General features: G+C 37.8%; 1 protein-coding gene and 1 long non-coding RNA gene across 5 annotated transcripts in view; both read left to right on the plus strand.

The window, feature by feature from the left end:
- GTF2E2 (general transcription factor IIE subunit 2) overlaps positions 1-26,903 on the plus strand; it is an 88,247-nt gene that overhangs the window by 40,505 nt on the left and 20,839 nt on the right. For all 4 annotated transcript variants that reach the window (XM_081523533.1, XM_081523531.1, XM_081523532.1 and 1 more), the window contains 3 exons: positions 11,635-11,742; positions 13,288-13,470; positions 23,785-23,878. In XM_081523533.1, coding sequence (XP_081379659.1) covers positions 11,635-11,742; positions 13,288-13,470; positions 23,785-23,878 — 385 coding nt within the window. The remainder of the gene's footprint in view (positions 1-11,634; positions 11,743-13,287; positions 13,471-23,784; positions 23,879-26,903) is intronic.
- On the plus strand, positions 2,247-6,595 carry LOC145518706 (uncharacterized). The gene is made up of 2 exons (XR_014063161.1): positions 2,247-4,302; positions 5,465-6,595. It is a non-coding gene; the product is annotated as an uncharacterized LOC145518706 (long non-coding RNA).

Consider the following 26,903-nt stretch of genomic DNA (forward strand, 5'->3'; position numbering starts at 1 on the left):
CTGCTGGAGCTGGACTCCGGCAGTCCATACCATTTCTGTCCTTTATCGAGCCTATCTTTGCATGAAATGTTCCTTTGGTATCTCTAATTTTCTTGAAGAAATGGAAATGGTTAGGGTTTCATATATTGAGTATTCCATCTTTGTACTTTTCTAATTTTAAAAGTCCCACTTATTTTAAATATTAAAATGAATAATAACAGACATGGCTAGTGGTTTCTAAATTTTTTCTTGAACTGTCTTCATTCTTACTTGCTTCTGTTTCCAGATTAACTTAGAGCCTTTTGATAATTTTACATATTATTATAATGGGGGAGAAGTTTTTAATGTGAAGAAAATGAAGGAAAATATATGAAATTTGATAATTAGTGACAATGAAGAATATGGAATAATTACTTTGAAGGACTTTATTTGGCTGTCCTTAGACAAGTAAAATAACCCAAACTCCCTTATTCCTTCTCCTTTAGGCTAGGCTTTTCCAGGTCCATATATCCAAAATACGTACAAATATATTACATACATCCAAAGTAAGCAAAATACTGGTGCAAAATGCTGCACTGATCTCCACCTGTTTTATTTATTTATGGCTCTGCTGGGTCTTCATTGCTGTGCATGGAATTTCTCTAGTTACAATGAGTGGGGGCTAGTTTCTAGCTGAGGTGCAAGGGTTTCTTGTTGAGGTGACTTCTCTTGTTGCAGAGTACAGGCTGTAGGTGCACGGGCTCAGTAGTTGTGGCCCACGGGCTTAGTTGTTCCACAATATGTGGGGTCTTAGTTCCCTGACCAAGGATCAAACCTGTGTCTCCTGCATTGGCAGGCAGATTTTAACCACTGGACCACCCGAGAAGTCCCAGTCTCCACCTGTTTTTGATTAGCCACCCCAAAATTAAATTTTTTCTGGCCTACTCTTTTTATATGTGCTAATGTACTACTGGCAGATAATGGGGAAACAGTGGCTGACTTTACTTTTCTGGGCTCCAAAATCACTGCAGATGGTGATTGCAGCAATGAAATTAAAAGATGCTTACTCCTTGGAAGGAAAGTTATGACCAACCTAGACAGCATATTAAAAAGCAGAGACATCACTTTGCCAACCAAGGTCCGTCTAGTCAAGGCTGTGATTTTTCCAGTGGTCATGTATGGATGTGAGAGTTGGACGGTGAAGAAAGCTGAGGGCCGAAGAATTGATGCTTTTGAACTGTGGTGTTGGAGAAGACTCTTGAGAGTCCCTTGGACTGCCAGGAGATCCAACCAGTCCATCCTAAAGGAGATCAGTCCTGGGTGTTCATTGGAAGGACTGATGTTGAAGCTGAAACTCCGATACTTTGGCCACCTGGTGTGAAGAGCTGACTCATTTGAAAAGACCCTGATGCTGAGAAGGATTGAGGGCAGGAAGAGAAGGGGATGACAGAAGATGAGATGATTGGATGGCATCATCGACTTGATGGACATGGGTTTGGGTGGACTCTGGGAGTTGGTGATGGACAGGGAGGCCTGGTGTGCTGCAGTTCATGGGGTCGCAAAGAGTCAGACACGACTGAGCAACTGAACTGAACTGAATGTACTGCTACACAGATAAAGTGTGTATGTTTTAAACTTGCACAGAATTAGGAATTTTTAAAAATTGAGATTAAAAAAATAAATGTTCAAAAATAAATAAATGTTTTCTTAAAAGCTCTTTTGCTAAGTGAAAGCAATATGTCATTCATCATGTCTGAAAATCTTCATTTAGCTTTTTCTGTAAAGTGACTTGTGTCTTAAAAATTAAGTTTAGTGTATTTGGATCCTGGGTTTTAATTTGCTTTCATAGCTGTAAATACATAGATTTTTAGATCTGCAGGGAAGAAAGTACTTATCTTGGTTTCTTATTGCTGCTGTAACAGATTACCACCAACTTGGTGGCTTAAAAGAACACAAATTCGTTATCTTCCAGTTTTGTAGGTCTGAAGTCCAAAGTCATTCTCATTGGGCTGTAGCCAGGGTGGTTCCTCTGGAGACTCTGAGGGAACTTTCTGTTCTCTTTCCTTTTTCAGCTTCTAGAGACCAGCTGTGTTTCCTGACATATGGCCCCTTCCTTCCATCTCTCCAGCCTCTTATTTCCGTTGTCACATCTGCTACTATTCACATTCACTGTGACTTTCCCCAGGACACTTGTGATTACTGGCAATGGAGTAAGCCACAGTAATCTATCTCAAGATCTTTAATTTAGTCACATCAGTGAAGTCCCTTTTGCCATGTATGGTAACACTTCAGGTTGCAGGGGTTTGGACATGGATATCCTTGGGGGAGAGGATGCAGTATTTGGGGGAGGGGATTCTCTAGTGACACAGTCACAGTATTACATTACAAAAATTTTTGTAGTTTTTTTTAACATTCGTGTCAACTCATTAGGCAATTTGGTTAGTACATTTCCATCTTTGCTTATGTCATTCAATTCATGCAAATATGTCAGAAGGATTTATAATTTTTTACATTTTTGATGTATTGATTTGAAACTCATTGAAGGGTTTTGTTTGGAAGCGTTTTTAAAAATAAAGGTTAAAAATAAATTTCTAAAATTTTGAAAATAGGCAGTTATAAGAGTTTTTATTCTTAAATATTTTCAACTCTGAAGTCACATAGTGATGGAAATATTTCCTAAAGGTTCTTTTTCAAAGTGCTCTTTGTTTAGCATAAATTGCTTTCCAAAATAGTTGCTTTGTTACTTTCACACTTTGTTAAAATGCAAGTTTTACTTTGAAGGAATTGCTAGCAAACTATGACTAAACCTCTCTAATCTTAGAAGTAGCTAACAAATTTGAAACACTTGCCTCTTTGTAAAACAAATTTGTGACTCAGGTTTAAGTGGGTGTTCCTTAATAGGTTAATAAAATCATTGTACAGTCTCTATTTTAAAGGTCTCAAAAAGATTCACCGCAGTGCTGGAATCTTACAGCAGGTAAACTGATGTGCTGCAGAAGGCTGAGAATGAATGACTGAGGTCATGTCTGTCAACCCCCTTGTCACATGGGATTCCCACTCTTTTCTCAGGATTCCTCCACGCACGTCACCATCTGAAATGTGGGTCATGTGACATGAAGCCAGGGGAGTCTTCTGGTGTCAGTTCACATTCAGTATTAGTAAAGCATAATTTTAAAGTGGAAATTTTAAATTAAAAAATTTAATAAAGCTTTCAAATGGATCGACCTTCGTAGCTCTGGATTGTGTACACTTGGCTTTGGAGCCCCCTGTGCTTGCTGTGCTACAGCCGCTGCTGCTTCCTGTTTCTCTAGTCTAGTCACCATTCAGAGGTTTGTCCACATTCAGCTTTCTCTTTCATTTCCTCTGAATGTCCCTGTTTTTTTGGCAGATAATTATATACCTAACTTCCATATATGTACATTTAGTTCTGACTCTATTTTGGGAGCTCTTGAAAGACAGAAGTGGTTTGCATTTCATTGTGTGTCTCATTGCAGTACTTTTGGCATATGGGAGTTATCAAGTAAGTGAATGAATTAACAGCAAATGCTCAATAAATGGTTCTTCATGGTATGTGTTCAGTTTTAGATATTTTTGTTTTTTGGCCACGCTATGCAGCATGTGGTATCTTAGTTCCCTGACCAGGGATCAAACTCGTGCCTCTTGCATTGTAAGCACCGTGTCTTAACCACTAGACCACCAGGGAAGTTGCAGGCTTTATAGCTTTATATGCTTTCTAAACATACCTTTGAAATATTTTTGTTCTAGTTGTATAGTGGCCTGACTGAAGCCCAGAGAGGCTCAAAAACCTGCCGAACAGTGATGAAGCTTAGGGCCTGGAATATTTCTTTTTAACTCTTTTTTTGTTTACAGTAAATAATATGTCTCTAAATATGAAAAACAATATGAGAAGGTATAAATGAAGAAGTCTTGTTCTTGGCTCTAATTCTACCTATTTTCTCTCCTTTATTTCCTATAGGTAGTCTCATTTATTGCTTTTTTGTGACTTTTTCATGATTCTTTATGTGAAAACAAAGTAGGAATATGTATTTTTGTTTTTCTCCCTATATAAAAGGTTTCATACTATGTGTTTTTTAACATAAGCTTTTTTAAAACATTTTAATTTTTAAAAATTGAACTATAGTTGACTTTGTATTGTATTAGTTTTAGGTGTACAACATAATGATCTGATATATGTATATATTATGCAGTGAAGTATAACTGTAGTTACTGTGTTGTACATTACATCCTTGGGGCTTACTTGTCTGGAAGTTTGTTCCTTTTGACTACCTTCACCGATTTTTCGTTCCTCTTATCCCCCATGCCACCTCTGGCAACCACTAATTTGTTCTCTGTAAGTTTATCTGATTTCACATATAAGTGATATCATATAGTATTTGTCTTTCTCTGTGTGACTTAATGGAGAAGGCAATGGCACCCCACTCCAGTACTCTTGCCTGGAAAATCACATGGACGGAGGAGCCTGGTAGGCTACAGTCCATGGGGTCGCTAAGAGTCAGACATGACTGAGCGACTTCACTTTCACTTTTCCCTTTCATGCACTGGAGAAGGAAATGGCAACCCACTCCAGTATTCTTGCCTGGAGAATCCTAGGGACGGCGGAGCCTGGTGGGCTGCCGTCCATGGGATCGCACAGAGTCGGACACGACTGAAGCGACTTAGCAGCAGCAGCAGCAGTGTGATTTAATTCCCTTAGCATAATGCCCTCAAGGTTCAAGCATGTTGTTGCAAATGGCAGGATTGCCTTCTGTTACTAAAGAGCATACCATTCTTCTGTGTGTGTTGGTACATGTATGTTAGTAAGTAAAAGTTTTTAAGCTGATTTTAGAGCAGTTTTAGGTTTACAGCATAACTGGACAGAAAGTATATATGTGTGTGTGTGTCCTCTCCAATCGCCCCAACTTCCAACACTATGGGTATCTTGCACCATAGTGGTACATTTGTTAAAATCTTTGAACCTACACATTGTTATCACCTGAAGTTTATAGTTGACTTTAGGATTCACTCTTGGTGTTACACGGATTGTAGGTTTTGACAAATGTATAGTGAATGTATCCATCATTTACAGTATCGTGTAGCATAGTTTCAGCGCCCTAAAAATCCTCAATCCTTTGCCTGTTTATGACTCCCTTCCTTTTAACCCTTGAAGTGAAAGTGTTAGTCGTTCAGTCATGCCGACTCTTTGTGATCCCATGGACTGTAACTCGCCAGGATCCTCTATCCGTGGAATTCTCCAGGCAAGAATACCAGAATGGGTTGCCATTCTCTTTTCCAGGGGATCTTCCTGACCCAGGGATTGAACCTGGGTCTCCCGCATATGCAGACAGATTCTTTACCATTCGAGCCACCAGAGAACCCTTAGCAGCAACTAAATTATTTATGGTCTCCATAGTTTTACTTTTTCAGAATGCCATATAGTTAATATGTTGTTGTTCAGTCACTAAGTCGTGTCTGACTCTTTGTGACCCTGTGAACTGCACCACTCCAGGCTTCTCTGTCCTTCACTATCTCCCTGAGTTTGCTCAAACTCATGTCTGTTGAGTCAGTAATGCCATCCAACCATCTCATCCTCTATCGCCCCCTTCTCTTATCCTCAGTCTTTCCCAGTATCAGAGTCTCTTCCAGTGAGTTGGCTGTTTGCATCAGGTGGCCAAGGTATTGGAGCTTCAGCTTCAGCCTCAATCTTTTCAGTGAATATTCAGGGTTGGCTTACTGTAGGATTGACTGATTTGATCACCTTGCTGTCCAAGAGACTCTCGAGTCTTCTCCAGCACCATAGTTCAAAAGCATCAATTCTTGAACACTCAGCCTTCTTTATAGTCCAACTCTCACATCTGTACATGACTACTGGAAAAGCCATAGCTTTGACTCTCTGCACCTTTGTGAGCAAAGTGATGTCTCTGCTTTTTAATACGCTATCTAGGTTTGTCATAGCTTTTCTTCCAAGGAGCAAGTGTCTTTTAATTTCATGGCTGCAGTCACTGTCCACAGTGATTTTGGAGCCCAGGAAATGAAGTCTGTCATTGTTTCCACTTTTTCCTCACCTATTTGCCACAAAGTGACGGGATGCCATCAAGTGATGGGACCAGATGCCATGATTGTAATTTTTTGAATGTTGAATTTTAAGCTAGTCTTTTCACTCTCCTTTTTCACCTTCATCAAGAGGCTGTTTAGTTCCTCTTCACTTTCTGCTTTTAGCATGGTATCATCTGCATATCTGAGGTTATTGATATTTCTCCTGGCAGTCTTGATTACAGCTTGTGCTTCATCCAGCCGGGCATTTCCCAGGATGTACTCTGCATATAAGTTAAATAAACAGGGTGACAATAAATAGCCTTGACATACACCTTTCCCAATTTTTAAAAAATTTATTTTCAGTGAAACAAAGAGGAATATTTTTAATGATTAAAGTACAAAGAATATAGACATCTTAAACCATTAGACACCTTAACAACAAAGAAACAGAGATATGTAAAGCAAAAATCAGATGAAATGTAAGGGAAAATAAAAAATATATAATCGTCATGAGACATTAACATTTCTCTGAGAATATTTTATCAAGTGCAGAAAAAAGAATAAAAAATAAATAAAAATAAAAAAATAATAAAAAAAGAAAAAAGAATAGGAGCATCTTGAATGATGGCATTAATGATTTAAATACAATAGATATTAATTTATATTAATCTATCCTACACAAATGTATTTAAAATTTTGAATGTCATACGTTGTTATTAGGTCTCCATAGGGCATTTTAGAAAAACTGGCAAAAAGATAAACATTACTAAATTTCAAAAAGTAGAATTCTTTTTTTTGTGTGTGATTTAGTTATACGTATACACATGTTATTTTTGAAATTATTTTCCATTATAAATTACTACAAGATATTGACTACAGTTCCCTGTGTTCTACAGTAAAAACCTTTGCTGCTTGTTGCATATCTATTTTTTTCAATTAGAAATTGAGCTTTCTATTTATACTAAGTCAAGCAAGTGGAATCAAAATGTCATAAATTTTTTAGGCAAAAATTCATAACTTTTCTAAATACATGTATTATACATATTATATATATGTATATATATGTATACAAAAGCTTTTCTACTGTACATATTATATATATGTGTGCGTATATATATGTATACAAAAGCTTTTCTACTGTGCCTGGTAAAGAACATCAAAAGAAAAAAAAGCAAATTGGAAAACATAAACTAAATGAGATCACTGAATATGAGATAGAAAAAGTGAAACAACCTAGATAAAAGTAAAAGATCCTCATATAGTTCAGTTGTTTTTAAACATGGCTGCTCATTAGAAACATATCTGGAGCTCTGGCAAAAAAAAAAATAAAGCATTTCCTGGACACTTGTATTGTTTCAAAAAATCAATAGCCAGACAAAAAATAAAAGATAATTACAATTGCAAGCCATGCTGGGAACGTGATTAACCTAGCAATATGAAATAATTACATACACTTTGGGGGGTCAAGCAGAGTAATGTGGTAAGTGGAAGTGCGTACATGCACGTGTTTTCATCTGCTCAGCCGGTCTGTGTCTTTTGGTTGGTGCATTTAATCCAGTTACATTTAAAATAATTACTGATATATATGATCCTGTTACCGTTTTCTTAACTGTTTGGGGTTTATTTTCTTTATGTAAAATTTTTCCTTCTTGTTTTCTGTCTAGAGAAGTTCTTTTAGCGTTTGTTGTAAAGCTGGTTTGGTGGTGCTGAATTCCCTTAACTTTTGCTTGTCTGAAAAGCTTTTGATTTCTCCGTCAAATCTGAAAGAGGGTCTTGCTGGGTAGAGTATTCTTGGTTGTAGGTTCTTTCCTTTCATCACTTTAAATATATCTTGCCATCCTCTTCTGACTTTTAGAGTTTCTGTTGAGAAATCAGTTGATAGCGTGATGGGAGTTCCCTTGCATGTTATTTGTTGTTCTTCCCTTGTTGCTTTCGGTATTTTATCTTTGTCTTTAATTTTTGTCAGCTCGATCACTGTGTGTCTTGGTGCGTTCCTTGGGATTATCCTTCCTGCGGCTCTCTGTGCTTCCTGGACTTGTTGGTTATTTCCTTTCCCATGTTAGGGAAGTTTTCAGCTATCGTTTCTTCAGATATTTTCTCAGGTCCTTTCTCTCTCCTCCTCCTGGGAACCCTATAATGTGAATGTTCGTTTGTTTAATGTTGTCCCAAAGGTGTCTTAGGCTGTCTTCATTTCTTTTCATTCTTTTCTTCTATATTCTGTGGCAGTGGTTTCCACCATTCTGTCCTCCAGGTTGTTTATCCATGCTTCTGCCTCAGTTGTTCTGCTATGGAGCCTGTCTAGTGTATTATACACCTCTGTTTGTTCTTTAGTTCTTGCAGGTCTCTGGTAAACATTTCTTCCTTCCCAATCTTTGCCTCCATTCTTTTCCCAAGATCCTGAATCATCTTCACTATCATTATTCTGAATTCTTTTTCTGGAAGATTGCCTGTCTCAACTTCATTTAGTTATTTTTCTGGGGTTTTATCTTGTCCCTTCATCTGGGAGGTACCTTCCTGCTTTTTCATGATGGTTAACTTTCTGTAATGCGGTTTTGTTTTACTTGCTGTGGGATTGTGGTTCTGCTGCTTCTGTCTGCTGACAGAGTGCTCTCTGATGCAGGCTGAGAGGCCTGTGTATTTCCTGACGGGAGAGACTGGTGGTGGGAAAAACTGGGTCTTGCTGTGGTGGGCAGGGCCTTGCTAACTAAAGTCAGTCAGTCAGTTCAGTCACTCAGTCATGTCCAACTCTTTGTGACCCCATGGACTGCACCATGCCAGGCTTCCCTGTCCATCACTAGCTCCTGGAGTTTACCCAAACTCATGCCTATTGAGTCAGTGATGCCATCCAGCCATCTCATGCTCTGTCGTCCCCTTCTCCTCCCACCTTCAGTCTTTGCTAGCATCAGGGTCTTTTCAAATGAGTCAGCTCTTCACATCAGGTGGCCAAAGTATTGGAGTTTCAGCTTCAGCCTCAGTCCTTCCAGTGAACACTCAGGACTGATCTCCTTTAGGATGGACTGGTTGGATCTCCTTGCAGTCCAGGGGGCTCTCAAGAGTCTTCTCCAACACCACAATTCAAAAGCATCAACTCTTCAGCCCTCAGCTTTCTTTATAGTCCAACTCTCACATCCATACATGACTACTGGAAAAACCATAGCCTTGACTAGATGGACCTTTGTTGGCAAAGTAATGTCTCTGCTTTTTAATATGCTGTCTAGGTTGGTCATAACTTTCCTTCCAAGGAGTAAGCGTCTTTTAATTTCATGGCTGCAGTCACCATCTGCAGTGCTGACTAAAACTTGACTCCAGTTATCTGCTGATGGGTAGAGTTGCACTCCCTCCCTGGAAGTTGTTTGGCTTGAGGCAACCCAGCCCTGGAGTCTGTGAGCTCTTTGGTCCAGTTAAGGGCAACCTCCAAGAGAGTTTACACCAAAAGGGACCTTCCCAGACAGCTGCTGCCAGTTCCCCTGTCCCTGTGGTGAGCCGCTGCTGACTCAGGCCTCCACAGGAGACTCTCCAGCACTAGCAGTTAGGTTTTGTTCAGTTTCTTGTGGAGTCACTGCTCCTTTCCTCTGATTCTTGGTGTACGCAAAGTTTTGTTTGTGTCCTTCAAGGCTGGAGTCTCTGTTTACCCTAGGCCTGTGGAAGTCTTAGAATCAAATCCTGCTGACTTGCAAGGTCAGATTCCCTGGGCATTCCCAGTCCCTTTGTTGGGCCCCCAGGCTGGGAAGCCTGATGTCGGGTTTCAAACCTTCACAACAGTGGGAGAACTACTTTGCTATTATTGTTCTCCAGTTTGTGGGTCACCCACCTTGTGGGTGTGGGATTTAATTTTATCCTGATTGTGCCCCTCCTACCATCTCACTGTGGCTTCTTTGTCTTTGGACATGGAGCATCTTTTTTTGGTAGTTTCCAGAATCCTCCTGTTGATGGCTGTTTAACAGCTAGTTTTGATTTTGGTGTTCTCGCAGCAGATGAGCACATGTCCTTCTATTCCGCCATCTTGAACCGGAAGTCCTCCTTTCCCAATTTTGAACCAGTTTGTTGTCCCATATCTGGTTCTAACAGTTGCTTCTTGACCTGGCTACAGGTTTCTCAGGTAAGGTAGTCTGGTATTCCCATTTCTTTTAGGAATTTCCACAGTTTGTTGTGATTCACACAGTCAGAGGCTTTAGCATAGTTGCTGAGGCAGATGTTTTTTGGAATTTCCTTGCTTTTTCCATAATCCAACAGATGTTGGCAGGTTGATCTCTGGTTTCTCTGTTTTTTCTAAATCCAGCTTGTACGTCTGGGAGTTCTTGGTACATGTACTGTTGAACCCTACCATCAAAGATTTTGAGCATTAACCTTGCTAGCATGTGAAATGAGCACAATTGTGCTGTAATTTGAACATTCTTTGGCATTGACATTCTTTGGGATTAAAGTGAAAACTGACCTTTTCCAGTCCTGTGGCCACCTGCTGAGTTTTCCAAACTTGCTGGCATATTGAGTGCGGCACTTTCATAGCATCATCTTTTCGGATTTGAAATAGCTCAGCTGAAATTCCATCACCTCCACTAGTTTTGTTTGTCTAAATACTTCCTAAGGCCCACTTGACTTCGCATTCCAGGATGTCTGGCTCTAGGTGAGTGACCACAGCATTGTGTTTTTCTGTGTCATTAAGACCTTTTTTATACAGTTCATGGTGTACTCTGCACATACATTGCATTTCCACCAGCAAGGAATTAGAGTACTGTTCCTCCACATCCTCACCAGCATTTGGTGTCAACATATTTTTCTTAATAGTTTGTATTGGACGTCTTTGTAAATCGCATTGCGAACATCTGCATTTTCTTTTTTAACATCTGTAGAGTAGCATCGATATGCTGTAATTTAATCAGTCCTCTGTTGATGGGCCCTTGTTGTTGTTCAGTCACTCAGTCGTGTCCGACTCTTTGTGACTCCATGAACTGCAGCTCCGCCAGGCTTCCCTCTCCTTCACTATCTCCTGGGGTTTGCTCAAACTCAGGTCCATTGATGGCCACTTGAGTTGTTTCTAATATTTTCTTTTTATAAAGGATGCTGCAGTTAACCTTGTTGCTTTTCTATGTTGTTGTTCTTCTAGGGTAAATGCTCAGAAGTGGATTTGCTGGGTCAAGGGTTTCAGTGCATTTCTGTTGCCAAATTACCTTCCAAGGAATCGTATCAATTTGCATTGTTTACCAGCGGTGTGTTAGAGGGCCTGTTTCCTTATAGTCTTACCAGTTGAGTTGTCAAACAAGGATTTTTGCCAGTGTAATAGATGAGCAATATCTTAGTGGAAGTTGAGTATCTTTTGTTCTGTTGATGATCATTAGCATTTCTTTTTTTGTGATTTGTATGTTCCTGTTTTTGGGTCCTTTTCTTGTTAGCTTTTTGGAACTGTTAAAATATTGAGAAGGTTAACTTTTTGTGATAAGAATTGCAAATATTTTTTCTCATTTTATTGTTTGATTTTGTGTACCTTCAAGTTTGAACTCAGTTCTGATTTTATAGTCCGTTCTCTTCATCACTATAATTGTATCAGTCTACATTCTACATTCTTGAAAAGATTCATTTACCGTATTATTTAATGCATCTAGCATTTTAAAACTGTCTTCAAATAGCAATTTCTTCCTTCAATAGACACGGCATCAGCGAGGAGATACACATCCTCTTACTTTAGAAGAAATTTTGGATGAAACACAACATTTAGATATTGGACTCAAGCAGAAGCAATGGCTAATGAGTGAGGTAAGAATAGTCTTAAATTATTGTAAAAAAATTTTTTACTGTAAGTTGGGTTTCATATACTGAAATCTGATAAGTTTTTTCTTAAAAGAATTGGTATAGGGTTTTTTTTTTAAACATACACATTTTGAGATTGATTTGTTTTCATATATTCTGTGTATCTTTTAGAATGTCAGAGACAGTAGCATTAAAGTTGTAAAGAAGTCAGTCACTACTAATTTTTTTTACAAAATAATTATGCTTATTTTGAATTGCTAAATTTGTAACGTATGTATTGACAGATTGTATTGTTTCTATGTTTTGGGACATTTAAAGCATGAAGTATTATAGGGAAAGCAAGATATTTTGTTAAGAAATGTATTTGTTGTACTGCTACTGCTATTATGAGTTGATAGTGATGTTACTGCCCCGGCAAGTCACTTGGAAAAGTAACCACGAGTATTTTGCATATATACACACAACATTGGAAGAAAATGACTCTCAACACAATCAATGACTGTTAATTTGGAAATAAGTAGCACTTTAAAATAAAAATTGAGATATTTGTCTCTTTTCTGGTTAAGTATGAAATGACAATTCAGTAAAACAACTTTCTAAGACCAGTGCTGATTTTAAAGGTGAAATGTAAACTTCCTAAAATAGAATTCAGTTTATTTTACCAAGCAAGATAGTCTTGATTTTCATAATGTAAAATGAACTAGTGAGGCAGTATCATTGTAGCTCATTATGTTAGTGATGTACAAATGGTGGTAATCCACATTTTTGATGCTTTTCCTAATTTTGAAGTTTCATGGATTACTGACATTAGGTAAAGGTTACTTTAATTATTGTTCTGTCCTCATTTCTTCTTTCTGTTTTTTTATCCTTTCATGGTCAGGCTGGCAGCTATAGAAGAAAATAAAATGGTTGCTCTTTCTTGAAGAGCTTTCCTTCTGGTATTAGCTATACAACAGGACTGACTGGGAACATAATTATATTCAGAAATTTCTGTATTCCTTCTCAGTTTCAGTCTCAACTGGCATTATAGGTAATTTCGTATCTTCACTATTCTGGTCCTTTTCAAGTCCTTCTACAGCTCTTAGTGCCATTTGATACCATGTGGACAGACTGATTTTTGATATGTTCATCCCATGGGACTGTTTCTCACATTATAATCCCAATATGTGATACTGTGAGGGTGGGTAGGCAGTGGCTATTGATGTTAACAGGTGTGTTTTTGATTCTCACCTCTTTTGTCTTCTGAAAGAATATGGGTACGTTTTCTTCAAAGCAGTTCTAATAAACTGGTTTCTTTCTTATCCAAAGATTCTATGTAAATAATAAACAGTTTTGTTTTTTTTTTAAATAAAAAGTGAGCACCATGCTGATCTCTGCCTGTTGTTTTCGATCCTGTTGATAGATAGCCTGTTGTTTAGATCTGTTGATATCCACAAGATACTTTTAATTTGCCTCTGTATTAGGTATTGTTTTTTTAATATTAGTAGAATTAAATAATGTATATATGGTATTACCTTTTGTTAATAAATTGAAATTGTATCACTGTTACAGGCACTAGTCAATAATCCCAAAATTGAAGTAATAGATGGAAAGTATGCCTTTAAGCCCAAGTACAATTTGAAAGATAAGAAGGCTCTACTTAGGCTCTTAGATCAACATGACCAGCGAGGCTTAGGAGGAATTCTTTTAGAAGACATCGAGGAAGGACTGCCCAATTCCCAGAAAGCTGTCAAGGTAACCTCTCTTTCTATACCTTAATATAACTTGAATTGATAATGTCTTTTGGCTTTAAAAAACATCAAGACTTAAAGAAAATATATTTTAAAATCTCCAGTTGAAGATTTGAAATTTGTGTTTTGTGCTACAGAACAGGACAGAGCATAGTCATTTTTGTGTAACTTTGACATCTTTCTTGTGTTGTTGTGTATAATCGATTCTTTAAAATGCGTCTGGAAAGATTTCCTCTATGGCATAAGTGTTTTTCTTTTAAGTTATTAATGTTTGTATTCAAGAACTCCTTCAACAGCACTTGTGCACATTGACAACCCGAGGGAACCAGAGGCTTTGAAACACAAAAGCATTGACTAGTAACTTGGTTTTGCATTCTGAAAGGGGCAGTCAGTAAAAGTGATAGAGATTACATTTCTAGTTTGAATTTTTGACTCTTGGGAAGGCTGCTAGTCTCTGTTAGTCACAATTGCTAATGATTGCTGCTAACCTGTAAGCTTTAGGTTCTTTTTTTTTTTTTTTTGGCTACCTGTGGAGAAAACTTGCTTCTTTCTCTCCTCTTACTTCTTGGTAATTCAGTTACATGTGTTAGGTCTTTTTGATATTGTCCCACTAGTGCTTTGGGGGGTGGGGCAAGGTGTGTGTGTGTGTACACGCATGTGTGTGTGTGTGTGTGTACACGCATGTGTGTGTGCCTCCTTTTGGACTTTGTCCTGTCGATCTGTTGTTAATTATACTGACTTTTCTTTTTTGCCTTCAATTTGTTATTAAGCCGAATTGGTGAATTCTTTTTTTTTTTTAATAGTAAAGATGTTTTATCAGTGTTCACAATCAATATCCAGAGAAAAAATAAAAGAACGTACAATTACAAGCCATAATGGGAACATGATTAACCTAGCTATAAAATAATCGCATACAATTTGGGGAGTCAAGCAGAGTGGTAAGCGGAAGTGCATACATGCACATGTTTTCATCCTCTCAGCCAGTCTGTGTCTTTTGCTTGGTGCATTTAATCCATTTACATTTAAGGTGATTATTGATAAGTATGATCCTTTACTGTTTTCTTAATTGTTTTGGGTTTGTTTTTTTGTAGGTCTTTTCCTTTTCTTGTGTTTCCTGCCTATAGAAGTACCTTTGGCATTTGTTGTAAAGCTGGTTGGGTGGTGCTGAATTCTCTTAACTTTTGCTTGTCTTAACTTTTGATTGCTCCATCAAATCTGAAGAAGAATATTGTTGGGTAGAGTGTTCTTGGTTTTAGATTTTTTTCCCTTTCATCACTTTAAATATATTGTGCCATTCCCTTCTGGCTTGTAGAGTTTCTGTTGAGAAATCAGCTGATAGCATGATGGGAGTTCTCTTGTATGTTACTTGTTGTTTTTCCCTTGTTGCTTTCAGTATTTTATCTTTGTCTTTAACTTTTGTCAGCTTGATGACTGTGTGTCTCGATGTATTCCTCCTCGGGATTATCCTTCCTGGGACTTTCTGTGCTTCCTGGACTTGGGCCACTGTTTCCTTTCCCATGTTAGGAATGGATGCTGTTGAACTGTGTGTTGGAGAAGACTCTTGGGAGTCCCTTGGGCTGCCACCAGTCCATCCTAAAGGAGATCAGTCCTGGGTGTTCATTGGAAGGACTGATGTTGAAGCTGAAACTCCAATACTTTGGCCACCTGATGTGAAGAGCTGACTCATTTGAAAAGACCCTGATGGTGGGAAAGATTGAAGGAAGGAGGAGAAGGGGACGACAGAAGATGAGATGGTTGGATGGCATCACTGACTCAATGGACATGGGTTTGGGTGGACTCTGGGAGTTGGTGATGGACAGGTTCATGGGGTCGCAAAAAGTCGGACATGACTGAGCGACTGAACTAAACTGGGGTTTTATCTTGTCCCTTCATCTGGTAGGTACTCTTCTGCTTTTTCATGATGGTTAACTTTCTGTAATGTGATTTTGTTTTACTTGCTGTGGGATTGTGGTTCTACTTGCTTCTTCTGTCTGGCCTCTGATGAAGGAGGCTAAGAGGCTTGTGTAAGCTTCCTGATGGCAGGGACTGGTGGTGGGAAAAACTGGGTCTTGCTCTGGTGGGCAAGGCCTTGCTCAGTAAAGCTTTACTCCAATTATCTGCTTATGAGTAGGGTTGCATTCCCTCCCTGGTAGTGGTTTGACCTGAGGCAACCTAGCCTTCAGGTCTGTTGGCTCTATGGTAGGGTTGATGGCGACCTCCAAGAGGGTTTACACCAGGGGACCTTCCCACCCGGCTGCTCCCAGTGTCCCCGTCCCTGTGCCTAGTCCCTGCCGACCCACACCCCCACAGGAGACCCTCACACTAGCAGGTAGTTTTGGTTCAGTCTCCCATGGAGTCAGTACTCTTCCTCTGGGTCTTGGTGTGCGCGGGGTTTGGCTTGTGCCCTCCAAGACTGGAGCCTGTTTCCCCTAGTCCTGTGGAAGTCTTGAAATGAAATCCCGCTGGCCTTCAAGGTCAGATTCCCTGAGGATTCCCAGTCCCTTTGTCGGGTCCCCAGGCTGGGAAGCCTGACATGGGGTTGCACACCTTCACAACAGTGGGAGAACTTCTTTGATATTACTGTTCTCCAGTTTTTGGGTCACTCACCTGGCAGGCATGGGATTTGATTTTATCGTGATTGTGCCCCTCCTGCCATCTCACTGCAGCTTCTTCTTTGTCTTTGGACGTGGGGTTTCTTTTTTGGTAGTTTCTAGTATTCTCTGTCAGTGGTTGCTCAACAGCTAGTTGAGATTTTGGTGTTCTCGCGGGAGGAGGTGAGCGCACGTCCTTCTGTTCCCAGTTGGTGAATTCTTTATTTTATAAATCATATTTTCAGTTTCAGACTTTTCATTCTTTCTGAATGAAATGGTTTCTGTTTCTTTGCTGAGATACTCTGTTATTTTTTTTCCGTTCATCACAAGCATATTTTCCATTACACCGTTGTGAATAATTTCTGTTGCTGCTTAGAAAAAGTGCTTTAAAATCTTCTAATTTCAAGAGCTGGCTCATATTGGGAATGGTCTGCCCTGAGACTTTGTTTCTTGAGTATGGCTCTTGTTTTACTGTTTCTTCAGATACCTAGTTTCTGTTGCATTTTGAACATTGTGAATTACATGACTCAGGATTCCATTATAGTCCTCAAAAGAGTGTTTTTGTTTATTTTGTTTTTAAGTCTTGATTAGACTCAAACTTCAGACTTTCTCTTCTCTGTGGTAGGTACCATATGACATGTTTTGTTCATTTAGCTCTTTTTTTCTTTTTGAGTCTGTTTGGGGCCATATCACACAGTTTATGGGATCTTAGTTCCCCAACCGGGGATCAAACCCGGGCCCTCACAGTGAGAGTGTGGAATCTCTAACCCCTGGGACTGCCAGGGAATTGCTTTTTTTTTTTTGGCGGGGAGGAGGCTTCTTTTTAAAATACCTTGTCCAGAGATTATAGTAGTTGTCTTCAAGTGGGCTCCAAAATCACTGCAGATGGTGATTGCAACCATGAAATTAAAAGACGCTTACTCCTTGGAAGGAAAGTTATGACCAACCTAGACAGCATATTAAAAAGCAGAGACATCACTTTGTCAACAAAGGTCCGTCTAGTCAGCGCTAAGGTTTTTCCAGTGGTCATGTATGGATGTGAGAGTAGGACTCTAAAGAAAGCTGAGCGCCAAAGAATTGATGCTTTTGAACTATGGTGTTGGAGAAGACTCTTGGGAGTCCCTTGGGCTGCAAGGAGATCCAACAAGTCCATCCTAAAGGAGATCAGTGCTGAGTGTTCATTGGAAGGACTGATGTTGAAACTCCAATACTTTGGCCACCTGATGTGAAGAGCTGACTCATTTGAAAAGACCCTGGTGCTGGGAAAGATTGAGGGCAGGAGGAGAAGGGGACGACAGAGGAAGAGATGGTTGGATGGCATCACCGACTCAGTGGACATGGGTTTGGGTGGACTCTGGGAGTTGGTGATGGACAGGGAGGCCTGGCGTGCTGTTCGTGAGGTCGCAAAAAGTCGGACACGACTGAGCATCTAAGCTGAACTGAACTGAACTTCAAGTGGGCTGGTTCCTTAGGAGCTACTTAGCCATTACCACATGAAGAACCCTTTTGAGATTTCAACTTAAGTGTCTAAACTTAATCCACACAAATGTTGCAAATAATATATGACCAAAGTTGATAAATTGCAGTTTTGTAGCATGTTGAAAGGTAGAAGTATTGAATCCTAGTTTACTAGTTGGGAGTTCTAGGTGCATTTCCTGCTCCATTCTTTTCCTCCATTTTTATAGGAGCCAGTATTGTTAGTCTTCAGTAGGCTTTTCATTACATTCTGAAGTAGAATAGTGATGTAAACTTATGATTGCTTATTCTATTTTAAATAATTTTGTGATGTAAAGTCACTGACATCCTGTTTTTAGTGGTTCTTTTCCTTAAGGAATTGAAGGGGTCATGAAAAGTGGACCATCTGTCATTTTGAGGCAGAATTATTTCTAAATTGTTAGAAACCCAAGTTTTTAGAAACCCCCACACTTAAGAAATGTGACGATGTATTCTATCCTAAGTAATTTCTCAAGGGAGAAATTTGGCGTAATTAAGTTAAATCCCTTCTGTGTTTCCTTTTCTTCAGTTCTTGGCAGAGATAGAAGACAACTATTACTGTCATTTTGTTGACCATACAGTGCTTTGAAGAAATGTACAGTATAATGTTAGCAAGGAACAAAAAGGAGTATGCCAAAAGCAAGAAGAGAATGAGAGAAAGCAGTGATTGTTCCAGATTATTCTTCTCTAAGTAGTTGTGTCCTGGAGATTAACAATGAAATGAAATAATGAAACCAGTATGATTTTAAATAGGCCATTCTGCATTTATGTTAGGATTTTAAATTTTAAGATGGTATATTGAATCAGCTACTCAGGGTTTTTTTTTTTTCTTTCACTTAAAGATTGTTTTTAATCTTTTAATTTAAAAATGATCATAGTAAGTCTGGTTAAATTTGTCACGATACGTAGTTATCAAAAAATTTATTTTGTGATAAGAACTTTTAAGACTTGCTCTTAACAGCTTTCAGATATGCAGTACAGTATTAACTGTAGTCATCGTAATGTGTAGTACACCCCCATGACTAACTAACTTGGTAACTGGAAGTTTGTATCTTTTGATCCCCTGCTTGCATTTTGCCCACCCCCTAAGAGGATTTGAATAGACGTTTTTCCAAATAAGACACACAGGTGGTCAAGAGGTACATGCAAAGATGCTTAACATCACTAATCATCAGGAAAATGCAAGTCAAAACCTCAAGATTATCATTTCATGCCTGTCAAACCTGGCTATTATCAAAAAGACAATGAGTCTTGGAGAGGATACGGAGAAAAGGGAACCCTTGTGCACTGTTGGTGGGAATTGTAAGCTGATGTAGCAACAAAAGCAAAAATAAACAAGTGAGACATCATACTCATAAGTTTCTGCACAGCAAAAGAAACATCAACAAAATGCAGAGGCAACCTAATCAGTGGGAGAAAATATTTGCAGATCATACATCTGATAAAGCTTTAATGGGATTTTTCATAGAACAGTGCTAAAATTTGGTAGCAACTAAGCAACCCCTTGTTTCTCGAAACCACCAACCAATCTGTTTTCTGTATCTGTAAGCTTTTTTTTTTTTTTTTGAGGTTCCACATATAAGTGAGTTCATACAGTATTTTGTCTTTCATATTTGACCTGCTTAACTTAGCATAATGCCCTCGAGGTCCATTGTTTATATATAACACATTTTTTTTATCCATTCATACCCCAGTGGGCACTTAGGTTGTTTCCCTATCTTGGCTATTGCAAATAATGCTGAACAATATTTTGTAAACATTAAACAAGGTGGTACATATATCTTTTTAAGTTAGTATTTTCACTTTCTTTGGATAAATACTCAGAATTAGCATTGCTGAATCATCTGGTAGTTTTATTTTTAAGTTTTTGAGGAGCCCCCGTACTGTTTTCCATGGTGGCTACATCAGCTTACAATTCCCACCAACAGTGCACAAGGGTTCCCTTTTCTCCGTATCCTCTCCAAGACCCATTATTTTGTCTTTTTGATAATAGCCTGTTTGACAGGCATGAAATGATAATCTTGAGGTTTTGACTTGCATTTTCCTGATGATTAGTGCTGTTAAGCATCTTTGCATGTACCTCTTGACCACCTGTGTGTCTTATTTGGAAAAATGTCTATTCAAATCCTCTAATCCTCTGCCCACTTTCTAATTGAGTGGGTTTTTTATTTTTTGCTGCAGAGTTCCATGAGTTTATGTATTTTGGGTATTAAAGCTTTATCAGATGTATGACCTGCAAATATTTTCTCCCACTGTTTAGGTTGCCTCTTCATTTTGTTGATGTTTCTTTTTCTGTGCAGAAACTTTTGAGTATGATGTCTTACTTGTTTACTTTTGCTTTTGTTGCTTTGCTTTTAATGTTGAATCTAAAAAACTGACAAAATGAATGTCACAGAGCTTACTGCCTGTGTTTTCTTCCAAGATTCTTACGGTTTCAAGTCTTACATTCAGGTCTTTAATCCATTTTAAAATAATTTTTTGCATATGGTATAAGATAGTGGTACAATTTCATTCTTTTGAATGTGGCTGTCCCATTTTCACAAAATGATTTATTGAAGAGACTGTCCTTACCTTGTTGTATAGTCTTAGCAATTTTGTTGTAAATTAATTCACCATAGATGGACAGGTTTATTTCTGGATCCTCTCTTCTGTCTCACTGATATGCATATTTGTTTTTATGTCAGTGACATGCTGTTTCAGTAATTTTCCTTTGTAATATTGGGAGTGCGATGCCTCCAGATTTGTTGTTCTTTCTCAAGATTGCTTTGGCTTGATAGGATCTTTCGTGATTCCAAATTTTAGCACTGTTCTATGAAAAATCCCATTGAAATTTTGATAAGGGTTGCATTGAATCTTTATATTCCTTTGAGTGGTAATAGATATTTTACCGGTATTAACTCTTCCAGTTCATGAGCACAGAATATCTCCATTTTTTGAGTCTTCTTCAGTTTCTTTCATCATTGTCTTATAGTTTTCAGTGTAGAGATTATTCATCTTGGTGAAATTTATTTCTAAGTACCTTATTCTTTTTGATGCAGTTGTAAGTGGGATTGTTAATTTCTTTCTGATAGTTGTTAATTTATAGAAACTCAAGTTTTGTGTATATTGGTTTTGTATTGTGCAGCTTTACTGAATTCATTATTCTAATAGCTTTATGGTGAAGTCTTTAGGGAGGTATATAAAATACAGTCTGTAAAAAGTGATATTTTACTTTTTTCCAATTTGTATGCCTTTTATTTCTTTTCCTTGTCTGACTGCTCTGGTTAGGACTTCACAATACTCTGAATAAAAGTGGCAAGAGTAGGTATTCTTGTCTTGCTCCTGATTTAGAGGCAGTGCTTTCAGCTTTCAATTGTTGATTTGGATGAAAACTGTGGGCTTGTCGTATATGGCCTTCATTATGTTGATATGTTACCTTGGTATCCATATTGTGGAGTGTTATGGTCAGTGTAGTTTGCCAAATGCTTTTTCTGCATCTACTGAGATGAGCCCGTGACTTTTATCTTTCATTTTGTTAATGTGCTGTATCATGATAGATTTGCAGATACTGAGCCATCCTTGTATACTTGGAGTAAATCCACTTGATTGTGGTGTGTGATTATTCTAATGTATTGTTGAATCTGCTGTGTTAGTATTTTGTTGAGGATTTTTCCATCTGTGTTCATCAGGGATGTTGGCCTGCAGTTTTCTTTTCTTGTTGCATATTTGTCTCGTTTTGGTATCAGGGTAGTGTTGGCCTCACAGAATGAATTTGATGTATCACTTCAGGTTTTTGGGAGAGTTTGAGAAAGATTGATACTGTTCTTTGAATGTTTGGTAGAATTCACTAGTGCAGTTGTCCTGGATTTTGATGGGAGATTTTTGATTACTTATTCTGTCTATTAATTATTGATCTGTTCAGAATTCCTGTTTCTTTATGGTTCAGTCTTGATAGTTTATACGTTTGTAGAGATTTATTCATTTCCTCTAGATTTTCCAATTTTGGCTTATGTTCATACTAGTCTCTTATGATTTTTTGTATTCTGTAATATTAGTTGTAATACCTATTTCATTTCCAATTTTTAAAAATCTATTTTTAATTGGAGGATAATTGCTTTACAATATTGTGTTGGTTTCTGCCATATGTCAACATGAATCTCATTTCTGAGTTAATATATTTGAGTCTTCTTGCCTTTTTTTCTTGGTTAGTTAAGCTAAAGTTTTGTCAGTTTTATTTTTTCAAAGAATCAGCTCATAGTTTCATTAATCTTTTCTATTGTCTTTTTTAATCTCTCTCAAATTTATTTCCACTCTAATCTTTGTTAGTTCCTTCCTTCTACTAACTTTGGACTTCATTTGTTCTTTTTCTAGTTCCTTGAGGTATAAGTTTAGGTTTTTTGAGATTTTTCTGGTTTTTTAATGTAGGCATTTAGAACTGTGAATTTCCTCTTTAGAATTGCTATTTTTTTAACCTCTCATAAGTTTTGGTACATTGTATTTCCATTTTCATTTTTTCAAGGTGTTTTTAAAATTTCTTCTTTGACCCAGCAATTAGCAGCATACAGTAAGTCCCCTACATACTAACTTTCAAGTAGTAAACTTTCAGAGAGGCAGTGTGAGTTTCCACGTCCGATCACAGAAGGCATGGGTGAAACTGTAGCTTGTCCTCCATCTGCTGTTGCTGACGATCCGTCAGCTCGGCTCTCTCCTACCTCCTCTCCCTCCTCCGGTCAGTAGCTCTTCTTGCCTGTTCACTTGGTGCCAGCCTGGAATGCCACCTGTTGTACTCTGCTACTGTACTTTTCATGAAACTGTACTGTAAGGTTAAAAATGTTTTGTCTTTTGTTTGTTTTCTATGTATTATTTGTATGAAAGGTATTATAAATCTATTACAGTACAATACTGTATAACCTGTTGTGTTAGTTGGGTATCTAGGCTAGCTAGCTTTGTTGGACTTAACAAACAAATTGGACTTAGGAATGCGCTCTCAGAACAGAACTTGATGTAGTGAACTTATTCTGTTATTTGTGAATCCTCCAGCTTTCTTCTTGTAATTGAGTTTTAGTTTTATATACCACTGTGGTCAGAAAAGGTGCTTGATGTGATTTGTTAAGGCTTGTTTTGTGCCTTACCATATTAACTATTCTGGAGAATGTCGAGTGGGCACTTGAGAATAGTGTATATTCTTTCTGTTGCCTTTGATGGAATGTTCTTTACATATCTGTTAAGTGCATGTGGTTCACATGTTGATGCCTAAAGTGTTAGTCGCTCAGTCATGTCTGACTCTTTGCAACCCCATGGACTGTAGCCCGCCAGGCTTCTCTGTCCATGGAATTCTTTAGGCAAGAATACTGGAGTGGGTAGCCATTCCCTTCTCCAAGGAATCTTCCTGACCCAGGGATCAAACCCAGGTCTCCCGAATTGCAGACAGATTTTTTACTGTCAGTGCCACCAGGGAAGCCCTTGTTGATGCCTAAGGTTGAGATTATTCATCTGTGATGTTGTCATCTAAAGGCTCATAGTTTGAGACTTTATTTCTGTGATGAATTTTACCATCATCGTTATAGTCCAGAGTATTATCAGATTTTTTGCATTCTTGTTTCTCATTAATTAATAATAATGAAATGTGTCAATTTTCTTGTCCTTGCTAGAGTAGTGAGTGAAAAATTTAATTGTCACTTGTGTTCAATCAAAGCTAAAAGACAACAAAAACTACTCAAGTCCTTTGTTTTTTTCTATAAAGATGACACAGTATTTTGGGCAGTGCAGTAAGAAAACTGAAGGGTGGCTATTTATCTCCTAGTCACACACAGTTTAGATGATTTAATCATTCTTCCATTATCTTACTGTTCTAGCTTTTCAAAGCATGACTGGAAATAATTGATGGATAATGATGAGTAAGTAACAAAATATTTCAAGGACAAGTAAGAACATTGAAATCCATGGGTTTTTTCCCACAGATGAATAGGAGTCCACTAGACCAAGTTGTAATTGTCACATGGATTGAATTTTGTTCTAATATTTAAAACAGTTTTTCTTCTTTTTGTACTGTGAAGGATCTCTAAAAGTTTCAAAATATCAATCCTTAAAATTTGAACTGTTCAAGAAAGAAACTTTAGAATTAAAATTTGGTCTAGTGGACCCTAATTGTATACTGAGAGTTAAAGAAACTGGAAATCCTTTGTTTAAAATAAAAAAAATAAATCTTGACATGTAATTTGGAGTTAACTGAAAATTTTTTCTTTATCTTTAAGGCTTTAGGGGACCAGATACTATTTGTAAACCGTCCTGATAAGAAGAAAATTCTTTTCTTCAATGACAAGAGCTGTCAGTTTTCTGTGGATGAAGGTGAGCCTTCTTTTCTAGATACTTTCTTTAACTTGCAGACACGTTACAAATTTAGGATGATAGAATTCATACTGTTTATAATACAATTGTAACTTAAATGGCATAATACTGCTGTTTTAGCATTATTATCTCCTAGAGCTAACAACTTTATATATCAAATGTATTTCTCGCAGTACAATTTGAAATGTGTAATTTGAAAGATTTTAGGTTAAATGTACTTACAGTATAACAGTTAGTAATTTCTTGTTCTCATACTTAAGCTGTACCAAACATGAGTTTATTTCTGTTTTGCAAATACTACTTCATATCTTGGTATGAAAGCTCGATCCATGATGGAAAAAAAAAAATACTAACTTTTTGTGGAGACTGATATTTTCTTAAATAACTTATGAATTTTTGGTTATCCAGTTGGATAAGAAAGGAGATTAATGTTTTTCTTTCTGGCAGTTGGTAGAGTTGCATGCTAATAAGCTCTATGCTGTCTTCTAAATGCGTGATACTTATATTTTGGATTTTAGTTTCAAATATTTCATCAGTATTTTCATGTAAAATAGAGGTTAAAGAGTTTAGTTTTGAGAAATTTCTAGACAGGTAGATATTCCCATTTAAGCAAATATCTTTTACTCTAAATTTGTATTAACTTTGAAATTTTATTAAAAGGCAAGAAAAACTGAGCATTTTAATTATAAAATTTCAAAAGTAATTCAAACTCCAGCAAAATATTTTAACAATATAGAAAGATGCAGAGTGCAATAGAGGTATAGACTCTAAACAGTGAAACTATTGCTGTCCCAGTTTCGTAATCATATTGACTCTTTTTATGACATTAAATAAAGGAGATTCTATTGAACGAGTATTTTGTAAAAGAAGTGCATTTACAAATCTTGTTCCTGGAGAGCCCGGTCTTGATTATGATTTGTAATTTGTACAGTAACTCCAGGTTTTGTTTTGTGTGTTATCTAGCTGTGGATACTCAGTCTTGTGGTGCCATAATTTCATCAACCTAAAGTTACTTGAATGACCATGATTTTTAAAACTTTATTTATTTTTGACTGTGCTGCATCCTCATTGCTATGCGTGGGCTTCTTCTAGTTGTGGCGAGTGGGGGCTACTCTCTGAGCTGCCATGTGAGGGCTTCTTATTACGGCGGCTTCTCTTGTCATGGAGCATGAGGTCTAGGGCATGTGGGCTCAGTAGTTGCAGCTTACAGGTTCCCGAGAGCAGGCTCAGTAGTTGTGGCACATGGGCTCAAATGTTCCAAGGCATGTGGGATCTTCATTCCCTGACCAAAGATCGAACTGGTGTCCCTTGCATTGCAAGGCGGATTCTTTACCACTGGACCAGGGAAGCCCCGACTTTGATATTTTGTAGGAAATAGAATGTTATATTTTTGTGAAAATCCTCATCAAGAGTGTGTTGTATACAGTTGGTTCTCTATTAATGTTTGTTAATTAAGTGAAAATTTGCAAAGTATTATGGCTCTTCTATAATGCAATTTCTCTGAATAAGCCTCCTGTATGTAAACAAGGTAGTAGTCAACTCCTCCTGTATATTGTAGTGATAGGTGCTCATTTAAGAAAGATTCAGCTGAGCAATTTTTGTTTTGCCTGTGTCTCTTTTACTTGGAGTTTTGCTGTTATGTAAATTTTTATAATTGTCAGATTGAGTTCTTCCTATTTAAAACCATAAAAATGGACTTGATCTTTAAGTCCTTCTGAGTTTAAATAAACAACTGATTCCTTAAGCATAATTAATCCATTTGAAAAAATTTTCATAGTCTTATATTTACCACTAGTATCACATTTTCAAATAGTAAGAAAGATCTTACAATAAAAAGCAGATGTACTTTTCCAGTCCCTTTCTTTTATGGCAAGTAACTGGTTTTACTTTAGATTCTCTTGGTGGTTTTTCCCATATTGCCAAATAATATGTTTATACTGTTATTTATTTTTAACTTGAAATATTGTCTAATGACTTGTTATTGTCCATCAGTCACTGTGTCGTGTCCAACTCTCTGCAGCATGCCAGGCTTCCCTGTCCTTCACTACCTCCTTGAGTTTGCTCAAACTCACGTCCATTGAGTCAGTGATGCCATCCAACCATGTCATCCTCTGTTGCCCACTTCTTCTCTTGCTCCCAGCATCAAGGTCTTTTCCAGTGAATCACTTCTTTGCATCAGGTGGCCAAAGTTTTGGAGCTTCAGCATTAGTCCTTCCAATGAATATTCAGGACTGATCTCCTGAAGGATTGACTGGTTGGATCTCCTTGCAGTCCAAGGGACTCTCAAGAGTCTTCTCTAACACCACAGTCCAAAAGCATCAATTCTTTGGCACTCAGCTTTCTTTATGGTCCAACATCCATACATGACAACTGGAAAAACCATAGCTTTTACTGTACGGACCTTTGTCTATAAAGTGATGTCTCTCTTTTTTAATTCACTGTCTAGAGTTTTCATAGTTTTTTCCCAAGAAGCAAGCATCTTTTAATTTTGTGACTGCAGTTACCATTGGCAGTGATTTTAGAGCCCAAGAAAATGAAATCTGATACAGTTTCCACTTTTTCCCCATCTATTTGCCATGAAGTGATGGGACTGGATGCCATAGTCTTTGTTTTTTGAATGTTGAATTTTAAGCCAGCTTTTTCACTCTCATCTTTGACCTTCATCAAGAGGTTCTTTAGTTCCTCTTCACTTTCTGCCACTAGAGTGGTATCATCTGCATATCTGAGGTTGTTGATATTTCTCCTGACAGTCTTGATTCCAGCTTGTAGGTCATCCAGCACAGCATTTCATATGATGTATTCTGCATGTAAGTTAAATAAGCAGGGTAACAGTACACAACCTTGATGTACTCATTTCCCAATTTTGAACCAGTCCATTGTTCCATGTCCAGCTCTAACTGTTGCTTCTTGTCCTGCATATCGGTTTCTTAGGAGACAGATAAGATGGTGTGGTATTCCCATCTCTTCAGGAATATTCCAGATTGTTGTGATCCACGCAGTCAAAGGCTTTAGCATAGTCAATGAA

Source organism: Giraffa tippelskirchi, chromosome 8, assembly GCF_054371585.1.
Source record: "Giraffa tippelskirchi isolate mGirTip1 chromosome 8, T2T-mGirTip1v1.2.pri, whole genome shotgun sequence".
Classification (NCBI taxonomy): domain Eukaryota; kingdom Metazoa; phylum Chordata; class Mammalia; order Artiodactyla; family Giraffidae; genus Giraffa; species Giraffa tippelskirchi.